This window comes from Lissotriton vulgaris, chromosome 11 (genome assembly GCF_964263255.1).
Source record: "Lissotriton vulgaris chromosome 11, aLisVul1.2, whole genome shotgun sequence".
Taxonomy (NCBI): domain Eukaryota; kingdom Metazoa; phylum Chordata; class Amphibia; order Caudata; family Salamandridae; genus Lissotriton; species Lissotriton vulgaris.
This window is the reverse complement of record NC_141699.1, coordinates 775,114,918-775,129,594: the sequence shown is the minus strand read 5'-3', so window position 1 is coordinate 775,129,594 and position 14,677 is coordinate 775,114,918. Positions and strand designations below refer to the sequence as shown.

The window sequence follows — 14,677 nt, the reverse complement described above, 5'->3', positions numbered from 1 at the left end:
TTGCACCACTTACTTTAGATATAGCGTCACTATATCTATTGGTCACTACACTTAAAACATATAAGTCACCCCTATAGCAGGCCTAATTAATCCTGAAGGCAGGGTGCAGGGTTTTAAGTGAGAGGGTGCCCATGCATGAGCAGAGCCCCTCTGCAGCCTTCAGATACAATTCTCCTGGTTTGTCTGTCACTCAGCCAGACATAAAGGTAGAGATGCACTATAACCTAGCGGTAGATGCTATCTCGAAAACGGCTGAAACAAAACATGTTGTGTTTGGTATTAAACACCTTGGTATCATACCTCCACGCTGGTAACCGGTGTGGGAGGTATGATTCCACCCTTCTGAAGTGAGCTTCGTGGGGTCACTGGTCTATTAGGTGCCAGCCTTCAGCACAAAATGGATGCTGCTGAACAGAGACACATTTCTGCCCTCCTACTGCTGAGCCAAGCTCGAGCAGAGGAAGGCAGCACAATAGATATCCTGTCACAGGGAGGTGTGACCACCTCCCAGACAGGATTTAGTGTATTGGGGCTGGGTGGGTGCACTCTGAGAGTGCCTGAAAGTCTTCACATGGGGCACATTTGGTGTCCCTGTGCATCGTCCAGCTCAAAACAGTTCTGGGAGCCGTTGGCTCCTGCTCTGGTGGGAAACTGGACAAAGGACATGAGAGTAACCTCCCCCCTGTCCTAACCCTCCCATAGGAGGGTCCCCTGAATCTGTCCAACCCTCTCCTGTGGGTACAAAAGGGCTTACCTGACTGTAGCTCTTTAGATTTTACGTGGACAAGGTTCTACAAGAAGAAGTCACTGACCTTCAACCATCTGGACACTCTGGACTTCATCTCCCTCTCCATCCAAAGCTTTGTCTGTGCCCTTGCTCCATACAGGCTCCATGCAGGACCAGTGGTGCATTAAGTACAACTGAAGAATCTCCCTTGGCGTGAAGGAGTCATTCCCCTGCAATCGCAGGCACCTCAACGTAACTGAAAGGTCTGCTGCCCCTGAGATCCTCCGGACTCTGAAGACTCCAGCAACACAGGACATGGGATTCGAAGGTCCCTGAGGTTGTTCTGCCCCCTTAGCTAGTTTGAGGCCAGTATCCTTCGTGGGTACTGCATAACCCGAACTCCTGTGCACTGCATCCATTTGCAAGTGCATATGCTGGTTGGTGATTTCTGAGCTTGTGCATTGGACTACGTGTTGTCCTGACCCGAGCAGTATTTCCACCAAATTACTTTGGCCTCTTCACACTGAGTGCTCCGTGGCCTGGTACTTTGTGATCTTGCTCAAGGTCCCCTCGTGACTTCTGGTCATTTGGCCTGTTGGTCCTCCTGAGGGTCATCTTGATTTCTCTTGGGCTTTCCTGGTTGCTGGAGACATGCCCTGACTCTCCATTGCTTGGAGAGTCCCCAGGACCTTGCTGGTCCTCACCGTAATCTGCTTGACCTACCTGCGTGGGTTGCTTTTGCCAAGGGCTTGTTGATGCTTCAGGCAGACACCGACCCCCCCAACACTCGACATCCTTTGTGGGACAACTCGCATCTTGCTCCTGAATCGTCGACGTCTCTTGTTCCTCTTGGCTGCAGAGTCAAGCACCTCTTCTGCGCACCTGAAGCACCCGACATCGGTGGGCATTCGTCTCCAGAGCCCCTGGTCACTCTGAAGTGAGCCAGACTCTTTACCCTCTGCGTTCAGGTTCCTTTCTTCAAGAATCCACCCTTGGATTCCACCGGAACACTTTTCACCTTCATGGCGCCAGCACTTCTTCGAAGCCTTCCATAGAGAACGACAGCGGTTTCCGAAACCACTTCAACCCTATGCACCCTGCTCCCCTGGGATAGGTAACTCTGGTGCTTCGGCATCCATGGGTGGGGTGGCTCTCCAACCTCTTAAGTTCTGAAGGGTTTCCTCGAAGTCCTCCTAGAAGGGCCCTTAAACTTTAAAATTACCACAGTGACTTCCCCATAGAATTGTACGGAGCACGCGATCGTGTTCGCACACTGCACCCATCCTCTGTGGGCTCCCTATCTACTCACCTTGGGTGGTTCCTTGGGGTCCCAACAATTCTACATGCTCCAGACCTTGTCTTGACCCGAGTCGTGGTTGTTATACCACTATTTTAGTATATGGTTTGGTCTCCCCTGGAGCCCACTGTGTATTGTGCTACTTACAACTGTTCTATTGATCTCGTATTGTGTGCTTTGTGTTCTATCCTCGGGTAGAGGATACTAGGGAGTGTTATATTAATAAGTACATATTTTTTTATAACTACAGTGTGGTTCTACTTTCATTTAATTAATTCAAGAGGTGATAATCTGGTAAAAACAAGCTGCTTTACATTCCTTCAAGATTAAGCCTGCAGGCTGCTCTCCACAGTTACCACTAGGATACATTTCTAAAGGTTATCTTTGACCTCATACATCATAAGAGTTGTTTGGACTGGTCCAAGGAACCCACTGTAGTTAGTGGACAGAATACACCAGGCCAACTTTTCACACCTTACACCTCTGAAGGATGGAAACCTTTAGATGCTTCCTCAACTTCAAAGTGGGCACTGGGTATAAATATTGGACCCTGAGCACTAACTCTTCAGTACACTTCTGGACCTGTGGACTTTGTCAGTTAGAAGGACAGCTGTAATGCTGAAAGGACTGCCACTTTGCTATGCTGCTGCTCTAAAGGACTGTTGCCCTGCTGTGCTCACCTGCTACCCTCCTGCTGTCTTGCTTGGGTAAAAAGGACTGGACCTGCATCTCTAAATATAGGACCCCAGAGTGACTCCAAGGGTTAGTTGACTGGCCTCCTGATCAGAAGCCTCAGGGACATAACAGGCTTCCAACAACCTTGCATCCAGCACCTCGTTTTTACCATTCGTGAGTCCTGCCACCCTCTCAAGTGGTACCACCCCAGTCCTGGAACCTTGGAGTGGGCTTGAAGGTGTTCTGAAAGTCCATCTGTGGATCCAGCAGATCAAACGCAACTTCTCCACGGCGCGGCATCGCCCACAAAACCGGCACACAGCCTTTGCTGCTCGATGCATCCCCCTCGAAATCAACGCCTCGCCTCTGTTGAGTGGATTTCCCCTACGCAAGGACTTTGCATCGCCCATCTCAATCCATCTGAGCTAACTCAACTCCCCGCGAGGGCATCACCTCTCCCAAAGCAGCCTATGGGAATAATCGCTGCATGATGCACCTCCACTCAAGGACATTGCTTTGCGCTTCGCAGCTCCCCGGAAAGGCCGCTGCATGATGCATCTCCTCACCTGGACCTCACAATGCCTCTGTTGTGCAGCACACCCTCGACAAGAGACTCCACATCTCTTTGAAACCAGGATTTAAGGTATTATTGTTCAGTGAGCCTAAAATTGTGACTTTGCCCTGGTCCATCGCAACCAGATAACCACAATTGCCACTTTGTGCTTGTTGGAGCTATTTTCACTTTAATCTTCAAACTTGCATATCTTTGACTCTACTGATTGCATTTTTGTTGTTTTGGTCTTGATTGATTTATTAAAATGTACTCTATTTTTCTAAATTAGTGTAGGATTTTCTAGTGTTATGTTGTATCTTTATCACTGTTTGAAGTGCTGCATACATACTTAATGCATTGCCTCTAAGTTAAGCCTGACTGCTCTGTGCCAAGGTACCAGAGGGTTGAGCACAGGTTAATTTGGGATCTGAATGTTACTTCATCCTGACAAGGTTTGTGGTTACTGCTCGAGTAGGGTTTCACCCCCCTCAACCAGTAACCCAACTTTTTACACTAGCATTCTAGTTGATTTGTGTGAAATGGGCATATGCTTTTCTGACAGTATCAAATGGGAGAATATCATTGAAGTGCTGGCTGCCACCAACCTGTAACAAAACAGTGATGTTGTGATCATGTGAAAAAATAATCAGAGAATAAAGAAAATAGTGAATCATCAAAGAAGTTTTGTGGACTTGTACACTTTCTAAAAAATTTGCGTAAATCAAAAGCGTATTTAATCTTGATAACAAATCTCACTGCTATTTTACATAAAGCAGTAATCTCATTACCCATACACTCATTTAGAATTTGCACAATCTGTTGAAAATCAATTTTAAAATCGTGCTAAGCATTTTCCTGCACATTTAACACTTGCTTATTATTCAAAGTACTGTGGTGTTTCTGCACACAAATTGGGAATATATTGAGAGCATAATTGAGAAAGTGATGCCGACCGAGAGAATGGGTTCGTTTGGGATTTACTTTCTAGTGCAAATCCTGATTTGCATTGGAAATTAGCCCTAAAGAAATGAAAAGTATGAAGTTTCCATGCAACCATGCATGGATTTTAACGAATAGCCATATCTACCGAAAAAGGTAAACATGACTTTACACCTGCTTACGGCAGGAAGGAAGTTTGAGAAGAGTTTTCTTTTATCAAAATGTTTCTAACTTTACTTGTGTGAGGTATATTTAGCACAATATAACGTTTGAAAAGTGGAAAACTATGTCTAAACACAGCATTTTGTATTGCAAGGGTACCTTCCAATTCAAAACTATGCTTGATAACATGAGCATGGGTGTGTGTGTTGACGCAAGGCAGCCTAAAGTGCACAAGCGCAGGGTAAGAGAAAATCAGCTCCCTATCTTAGCAGATATGGCGCTGTTCTACTCTCTCCATTTCACACAATGCACCTTTTATTGCTCTACTGCACTGCGTGAAAACTTTGAAAATTTCCCTCAACACGTTGTATATGTGAACAGCGTCTTTAGTGGTATCGGTGGTGTGACTCGTCTTTTGCTGATTTTCAGGGCTTGTAACTGGGAAGTCAGACCAAAGATATTAAACAGAGTTTGGGCCAGAACACATCTCTGCCCAACACCAGATTCAGATCATCACTGCCCTCAAACAACATAAACATAATGTAGGAATTGATTGGAACAGTGATAGCGCATCTAGGGCCTGATGTACAGACCATTTTGTAGTCTAGAAGACTGTGATTTGCAAAATCACAGAGTTTGTGGCAGCAAAGCTGCTTTCTGTTGTGTACTATACCCAATTTCCAATTGGGTAATACATTAAGAAATCGCAAAACGATTTAAGAACCTCATAACAAATTGCTGTTGAAAGGGACGCGTTTAGGGTGTTCCTTCCAAATATTTATTAAGGTATTTCAATGTTGTGTAACTGAAATCTGATCTCGAAACATTGATATTTTACAGACACCTCAAAAAACATGTTGACCCATTTGCAAATGGGAAGTGCAAGTAGGCTGTGGTCCACGGCCCAATGCTGAGGTATGCATCGTTTAGAACGCAAGCATTACCACGGAATACCTTTACAACGCGGGCGTAACAACGAAAGTTGTTACCACGCATTACACTGGGGGGCGCTCAAGGATAGTAAATGATTTAATTTACTATCCCAACACCTTCCCTACTATCCACGGGGACTGGTGTTGGAATAGTAAATTAAATTAATCACTTTTGCGCCCCCCAGCGCAATGCGTGGTAACAACTTTCGTTGTTACGAACGCGTTGTAAAGGTACGCGTTGTCAATGTATGCGTTCTAACGTCATACATCCAATGCTGACCTTCAAACAAGCAAAAACCCTTTTCTTTTTAAATAAGAAAAACAAGCTGCGTTTAAAAAAAAGATGACTTTATTTATAATGAGATCGCTGATAAAGTGGTCTTCTAACCTCAGCAGGCCACCATCCCTGTGATGGCATCCAATCGTGGTGATCCACACTTTATGACCTACCTCATGAATATTGATGAGGTAGGTCTGAGTCGGACTGACTAGGATACCGAATTTTGCGAACCGATCTATTATCACATAGGTTGATTCGCAAAATTCCTTTCCATTCGCAAATAGTCGGAACGCCTCTTGAGACAACTTTTGGGCATGAAAATTTTGCATATCAAGTCCCTAGTTAGGCCAAGGACTGCACTCTGAATGCAGTGTGAATGATATCCCTGTCAACCTTGCACCAAAAAGCTCCATATTTTTTCTGAATTAAAAAACGTACTCCGAAAACTAAAATACTGATGCAGATTATGCAGCAGCCCAAAAGGCATTAAGATTCACATTTTTTTTTAATCAGAAACAGATTTATTAAGGTGCACTCCATCTCACCTGCACTTGTACAAGTATTTCTGAAGTGACCTGGTGCTGTTGATGCTGTTCGTTGATGCACGAGATGGAATTTTCGCCATGCTTTCATCCTCTTTCACAAAATCTATTATTGTGGATGAGTCAGGTTGGCTCCCCTCAAGAGGGCTAATGCGAGAATGTCTTTTAGCAAGTTTGGTTTTGCTGCTGGTGATTGAGTGAACCGTTGAAGCGATGGAGTAACGTCGAACAGTCATAATGTTACCTGTGTGAGAAAAAAGCTATAGTTCAAGGATTCTTTGAATGTTAAGATAAAATAACACAAGAATAAAGCAAAACATGCAAGACACAACTTGTCAAATCACAGAAACGGTGTATTGGTGTTTTAATATTTAACGCATATTTATACAATCACATATTTCTTGACAAACTATCTTAATCATAAACAAGGTATATATTGCTGGGAATTTTAGGCAATAAGACCTGTAACACTTTTCTAGGTGAGGAAACTGCAGTGATTTTATCTAGGGGTGTGTGAAATGTCCTTTTGCGTGATTACAGTTTTCCAAACCGTTATGCAGAACGAAAACCTGGCTTTTAGTACTATATTTCCATGCAAAATGCAACTTTGCTTCCAATTTTTAACTAAAACAATTAGTGCCAAAAAGGTGCAATGAGCAACAGCCAGTTCTTTTCTGGGGGAAGCAGCCTTTACAACGCAGGCTGAGACACGCGTGCCTGAACCATGCATCTGCCTAAACCATGCATATGAGTGGTTAAGGCAGATAGCAAAAAGAACAATTGATGGACACAAATGCTGATCAATGTCGAACATTCAACCCAGTACAGATCTTGGCCTAAATCCATCGTTTCTTTGCTCCCCATGTCATTCCAGTTTAGACCCAGCCATATGCAAATCAGTCTTGACCCTGTTAGCTATGGGAGCAGTCCAGCCCGAACTGCCAGGCCAGGTCCTCACTGGACCGGAAACAAGCATCCTGGGACCGGTTTCGGGGCATCACCCCATATCAGCCAGGCTAGCTTGACTCCAGTGTCATGGAAAGCACAGGACCCACGTCTGGGCATACCCGTCCCACTTGGGGTGACAAATGCAAAAAGAACAGTTGGTGAACAGAATGTTGATCAATGCCCTCAAAGACATAATAATAGGCCTACCTGAGCCCATGAGGCATAAGTGGAATGTCCTCCTGCCATGCCTTCTCTTTTCCTACAGGGACGGGCCAACAGAAAGGGGTTTAGGTTCATCCCCCCATTCAAACTCCCCTACAGTCACTCTGTTAGGGGACCTCTCATCCTTGTTGGAGAGGAGTGGGAACAAGTTCCCAGGAAACTCCCTCAGGATGTGGTCAGCGACATGCTGGTACTCCGCAAAAAGATGCAAAGCTTCTGGAACAAGGCGAAAAGCAATAATGAGGCCAGTCAAGACATCAGGAAACTCTAGTACGACCTGGAACCAGAAGGCCACTCTGGTAGAGTTTATACATGGCCAGTAGCTGTGGGCTATGGAGCCTGTGGATCCCAGACCTCTCCAGGATCCCTGAACAAGCAAACATGAGGTGAAGGAAGAGGGAGTCCAACTACCTGGTGGATCTGAAGACCCCAAGAAACCCCATAAAAGTTTTCCACATGAACCGACGCAAACCCCACATTGAGAGTTCTGATGTCAACATGCTCCTGGTGCAGATGAAATGTGGAAAAGGAGAGAGAGCTTCTCCCTGACCTCCTATCTGCTGAGGGGCATGAGTCAGGAGATGGTTTCAACCTCTCCCCTACTCTGATCCCAGGGCAGCAGAGTTATTGTTGCCAGTTGCTGGGCAGTTTTCCTCTCCATTCTCCCTCACCCCTAGGCTTACTCATTTGTGTACCCATGGCATAGACACTATAGACAGTCCTCCTGGCAAAAATTACATTTACAGGCTGTCAGACAAGTTGAGGCCCAGTGTCAAGTAGGAGGTCTTCCTAGATGTTGGCTTCAGGGGTGATTGAGCCCTCCAACAATCCCTGGTCCAGCTCGGTGATGCTGTGATGCTTCATGGGCACTACTCCAGAACTTAGGTTATGTGTCAACTACAGGGGACCCAATTCCATCTTGAAGACTGACGCCCACCACATTCCCTGTGCTGATGAGCTTATCAACAGGCTTGGTGCTGCCAAGTTCCTCTGTACCTTTGATCTTACATCAGAGTACTGGCAGGTTGCTCTGACTGAGTGGGCAAAATAGAGGTTTGTATTCTTGACCCCAGAAGGTCACTTCCAATTTAGGGTGATGCCTTTTGGCTTAAAGAATGCCCCTGCCATCTTCCAAAGGTCAGTCAACAGGGTTCCAGAGGGGAAGGAGGCATTCTGTGCCACCTTCCCATGGCCATGAACCTAATACTGTAAATGTTCAATTTAACATCAATTTGGTCATAGGTACTATCATACTTTGCAATAATAGGTTTCTTTGTTTTCTACAAATAATGATACAAACATGACCATTTATAATGAAGAATGACATTTATGCAGCAGGATAGCCACTGTCTGATTGACGAAAGGCATTGAGAATATGTGAGCAACAATATGTGAGCAACATTAGTGCTCTTCGTTCCCGAAGGATTAGTGTTCCGGGTCTAGCGCATGCGCGTTATGCTATACGCGCGTTAATACACAAGTGAGTCAAACAGTTAAGCAATATGTATCGTGCTTGCATGTGAACCTTGCCTTTCCTTGCGACTAGTTTTCTTAACATTAAGAAGATTTTCTGTGTAATATCTTGTAGTTTATACTTGCACTCAATTAGTTTTGAATGCCGGTTCAGAGAAAGTGGCTTACATGACACGCATGCGCGATAAATAAGAGACAGTATCTAACAATCTGAGCATGAACGTAGGGTTCTTTGAATAGGTCTTGCAGGCAGCGGTATAGACACCTAGTGCCGACACCTGGATACACTTTGATAATTAACCACCCTATAAAGAGCGAGCCAGCCTTTCCGTACGGTACCTCCGGGGGCAGCTCAGTACCGAGACGAGGTACCGACGGACAGGTAAGGCACTCAAAAGCGACAATCCAGCTTGTTTTCCTTTGCTCATAAATACCCTGACTCCTTCTAAATGGTTAGAGGTTGATATAACCTGTTAAAGGATTGAATGCATATGGGCTTATCCAGGTATACACTTTAGATCTCAATCTCAGCCATTCTCTGCATGATTAAAGATAAGGATTGCCAAAACAGGGACTAGTCCCCCCTTTTTATTCCGTTTTTCTTGACAGAATAAGATACAATTTCAAGATGTAGCAACTTTGATTAAGATCTAGACAAGCAAGCATCATTAGAAAGATTTCTCCTGGAGATAAGAATGGCTAGAGGATAATGAGAACACATAAAGTACTATATAAGAAATGGATGTCAGTTTTACATAGTACACTACAAGACTCAGTCTCTAGAACTAAAAAATCATTTTTTCAACTACTTTCTTTGACATCACCAACCTCTGGGTTGACGCCAAACCACCTTGTAACCAGGAATATACTTTGAACAACTGTTTTTTTTAATTGAATAATCCCACCAAGAAATTGATTAGGTGTGATTAAGCATGTTCATTTTTCCCACAGAGCGGGGCCTCCTTCCCTGAGCTGTAGCCAGGTAGAGGTGAGGTATCTTATCCTACAATTGAGGGTAAGTGCATCTTTGGTTAACACCAACTGGATTTATACTGATGATAAAACCTGTCACAGTATGCTACCAGTCGAGCATGAATAACTGACTGTGTGTGCTGTCTTGTTATGTTCTCTCTTCACAGATAATCCCAGTAAATCCTGATACAGCCTCACAGGATTACTGGTGTTGTACATACTTTTCATTTATTTTTTATATTTTGAGCACTAGTTCATAAATAGCAGCAGCGCTTTTTCAATATCTATTTGGTCCTGAAGATCATTTGGCTGAAACATGTTGACCGCATTAAATGAACAGTTTTAAATCCATACTGTTCCACGCACTATATTTTTAATCCTGCCCGTGAGGGCAACTCAATAAAAAGAAATTATTTTTGCATCTTCCTAGTCAGTTTTAGATCACTATCAGTCCTTTCCACTTACTTTTTGCGCTGTGCCCTCACCACACTACACTTTCACATATGGGATTTTAGCATCCTAGTTACACTAGGGAACACCATTTGAAAACATCCCTGAGCTCCTCCCTCACAGTGAGGTAGTTGAAGCTGTCAGCAGGACTAGGATTTCCTGCTGGGAGGAGGAACCCATATGATGAAGCATGTCACCTACGGGTGAGTGAGGGTTCTAGTCCTCAAGGGATAATCCCCCATTGTTTACACTTTTCTTGCAGAGGGAACGTAACCTTTTTCACCACACAGCATCAACGTGCTAAATATATAGACCCGAGGTAGTATAGTGTTTATGATTCTGTGCCACCTACCTGGACGACATAGCTGTCTCCTGCTCCAGGAGGTGCTTCTGGCCCTGCAGTAAGTGCCAGATAGGGCAGGGTTCTGTGGTATATCTGGACCACATGGTGGGCGGGGGCAAAGTGCAACTATCCTGGCCTGGCAACCCCCTCAAATACAGAGGAGGTGACAGCCTTCCTTGGACTGACAGGATTCTATGGGAGGTGTGTTAAGTGCTATGGCACCATTGTTGCCCCCTGTAACAGAGCTTTCTTCAAAAAGCAGCCCACAATTGTGTTCTGGACAGAGGCCTGTCAGGAAAGCCGTTGACACTCTCAAGGAGGCCATGTGTACAGTATCTGTGCTCAAGGCTCCTGACTTCTCCAAAGACTTTTATTACAGACACTTCAGAGCATGGCTTAGGGGCTGTCGTAGTACAGTTAAATGAGGAGGGCCCTTGGCCAACCAGTAGTCTTCATTAACAGGAGGTTACTTTTGCTGGAACAGAGGTGGAAGGCAATTGAAAGGGAGGCCTTTGCTGTGGTCTGGGCACTCAAGAAACTTAGACCATACCTGTTTGGGACTCATTTGTGGGTTCAGCCAGACCACAGGCCCCTCAGATGGCTCATGCAAATTAGGGGTGAAAATCCCAAACTGTTGAGATGGTCCATCTCCTTATAGTTACTGGGTTTCACGTTGGAACACCATCCTGGGTCAGACCACACCAATGATGATGGTCTATCCTGGTTCTTCTGCCTTAGTGAGGAGAACTCTCGAGAGTTTGGGTAGTTCTCCTCGTTTTCAGCTGGAGGGGAACCCATGTTAGATCTGTCAGCCTTAGGTGGGCTTCTCCCCAAACGTTTTGACTTCTTCCTCTATTTTTTTCTGCTCTCGTTTTTGTGAGCCTTAGGACTCCCTGCACTTTACCATGGCTAACAAGTGCTAATATGCATGTACTCACTCCTCAAAACATGGTAACATGGTTTGTCCTTAATTGGCATATTTATTTTCCTTGTGAGTCCCTAGTAAAGTGTACTAAAGGAACCCAGGACCTGTAAATTAAATGCTAAAAGTGGGTCTACGAATCACACAAAAGGTGATGGGAGGCTGCTCGCAATAAATCTAACCACTGGCAATTGCTCGGAGTAGCACTCCAACCCATTGTTCTTTTGCTCACCATGCCAACTCAGTTTGTACCCTTCCATAAGCAAATCAGTCTTGACGCTTTTCCTAATGGGAACAGTCCAGCCCTAATTGTCAAGCCAGGGCCTCCCTGAACCAGGACACAAACAAACCAATCAATCAATCAATCAGTGACACTTATAAAGCGCGCTACATACCCGTAGGGTCTCAAGGCGCTGGGGAGGGGGGGTGCCGCTACTGCTCGAACAGCCAGGTCTTCAGCTTCTTCCTGAAGGAGATGTGGTCTTGGGTCAGGCGCAGGTCGGACGGGAGGGAGTTCCAGGTCTTGGCGGCCAGGTAGGAGAAGGACCTTCCTCCTGTAGTCGCTCTTCGGATGCGGGGGACGGCGGCGAGGGCGTGGTTGGCTGATCGGAGGTGTCGTTTGGGAGCGTAGAAGTTGACTCGGCTGTTGAGGTAGCTCGGGCCTTGGTCGTGTAGGGCTTTGTGTGCGTGGGTGAGGAGGCGGAAGGTGATTCTCTTGTTGATGGGGAGCCAGTGAAGGTCTCTCAGATGTCCGGAGATGTGGCTGGATCGTGGGATGTCGAGGATGAGTCTGGCTGAGGCCGATTTCGCCCTACTTATGGGCTCATCAGCTGGGTACAACTACGCTCCAGTGCCACAGTGAGCATGGGACCCATGTCTAGGCATGCCCATGCCACGTGGAGTGGTACATCAAACAAACTAAAGGTGATGGGAGGCTGCTTGCAATAAGTCTAGCCACTGTCAATAGCTTGGAGTAGCATCCCAACCCATCATTCTTATGCTCACCATGCCACCTCAGTTTGGACCCAGACATAGGCAAATCAATCTTGACGTGTACATGATACTCAGCTGGTTGTGGCTTTGTCACAGCCAGCTGAGCATGCATCCAGTAGATTTGCATCCTGCCTTCAAGATCTGGCAGGATGGATGGCAAAAAATTGTCTCAGGCTGAACGGGGACAAAGCCGAGGTGCTCATTGTCGGTAAGTCCCCCTCGGTGTGGACCTCTGCCTGGTGGCCTCAGGCATTGGGCCCACTACCTGTCCCCAAGGATCAAGTTAAGAATCTGGGCATGTGGTTGGATTCCAGAATGTCCTATGATTACCATACTCAGCGTGTTGCAGGGACATGCTTTGGAATCCTCCGCAGTCTAAGAAAGACACTTGACCTTCTCCCAGCGTCTGATAGAAGGGCCCTGGTCCATGCCTTGGTTACTTCCAGGCTGGACTATGGGAATGTCCTCTACCTGGGAGCTAATGCAAGCTGTACCTTAAGACTACAGCGTATCCAGAACGCAGCCTCGCGACTGGTGTTACAGCTTCCCAGGAGAGCCTCTTCAAAAAGAGCCTTGGAGACACTGCATTGGCTCCCTGTTAGGGAACGCATAGAATTCAAAGCACTCTGTATCAGTCACAGGATTGCCCATGGAAAGGGGCCCTGTCTTTTGCGTAATCTGCTTCTTCCTTATAAGCCTACTCGGCTCCTGCGCTCCATGGGCGCAGGCCTGTTCCTGGTCCCCAGAACTAACAGGGCAAGAATGGGGGGGTCGCTCTTTTCGCTACTTAGCCGCACGAAGATGGAACTCCCTTCCACATAAGCTTCGTGTGGAGCCCTCTGAGGTGCTGTTCCGGAAAGAGTTGAAAACTTTCCTGTTTCCTAAGTCCTAATTTTCCGGAGCATGTCTTGAGAGGCCTCTCCTAGCTGCTGTTCAGCCCTTGATAGTGCGGGGACACACCGAATTATTATTATTATTATTATTATTATTATTATTACTACATCATGGGAACAGTCCAAACCAAACTGCCAAGCCAGGTCCTCCTTGAAGGTCCTTCTTGAAGTATTTCATTATACAAAATCCAACAAAATTGCAGTTAAAAAAAAGAAGAGTAAACACCATTTTCCATGTTAAAGGAAAAAGCCGCAATTTGTCAGAAAACAAATCCTGACAGTTGACATTCATCTTTGAACTCACAGCAAATGTGACAAGATAAAAAATAGAATTAGAGGAATGATTATTGCTCATTAGCCTACTGAACTCCAGCATGGATAGGTTGGGGTGCTGGGGCACCCCTGCACCTTTACTTCCAGTGCCTATGCTGAAGCCCAGTGGCAACACTGCTTTTCTGATAACTGTATACACAGAACACTGACTTGGATCCCTCATTTTGGAGCACAACAAAGAACTCAAATATGGGAACAGAGATAATAATAATATTAATAATCCACAGATGCGATGCATACATGAAGAAATAAGGAGGAATCATGAGGAAAGCATCTTAATATGAATACAAAGAAATAATACTATATGTAGATTAGGCTAGGCGGGTATAATAGGGACACAAAGACTCACACAGAGCTGGAAGCCTTCCTCTGACAAAGATGTATGAACAAGCAGAGCCATGGACCCCAAGAGCACTCAGAGAAGATCAAATGCTAGCATCAGAAGAAACACAATCAACTGACAAGATGTCGGAAAGTTGCAAAAGAGAACATGAAGAGGATAGAGGTGAGTTTCTGAGGACCAAATCTAAAAGTGATGAGACTGGGCACACGAATGATAACCAGGAAAAACATAGTGGGGAGGAAAACCATGTAGAGCACCCGTCATGCTCTGTGGTTGAGGCGACTTCTGGGTGACTAACAGCACGCAAGATGGCGGGCGTATAAAGCGCTGTACCTCACTGCCACCAGGGAAGTCAGAGTTTTGCTTGGTTTTTGTGATGCCTTTACGGCTTGCTCTCCAGAGATCTAGTGGTAGAAATTTGAGCGATCCACTAGGAGAGGAATCAATGGCGTGTCTCTAGCCAAAATCCGAAGTTGCAGACCAGGATGATTGGTTGGCAGCAGGAAATTTAAGAGCAAAGCAGGTCTTGCAGCAGCATAGCTCACCAGTTCCTTTCACCCTCCAACTTACAGTGAAACACCAGGCGCATCACAGGAGGGCTGGGTACCGGCGCTTGGTGAGTTACTGGAAGACATTGCATTTCGACTGTGCTTTCAAGGTCCCCTTTCTCTCTATAAG

At 45.7% G+C, this 14,677-nt stretch overlaps 1 protein-coding gene across 1 annotated transcript in view; it reads right to left on the bottom strand.

Moving 5' to 3' along the window:
* The window catches only part of CCDC195 (coiled-coil domain containing 195), a 60,826-nt gene that overhangs the window by 12,869 nt on the left and 33,280 nt on the right, over window positions 1-14,677 (bottom strand). Inside the window, exon 2 of the mRNA XM_086944857.1 lies at window positions 6,111-6,351. Within this exon, the coding sequence (XP_086800983.1) occupies window positions 6,111-6,351 (241 nt within the window). The remainder of the gene's footprint in view (window positions 1-6,110; window positions 6,352-14,677) is intronic.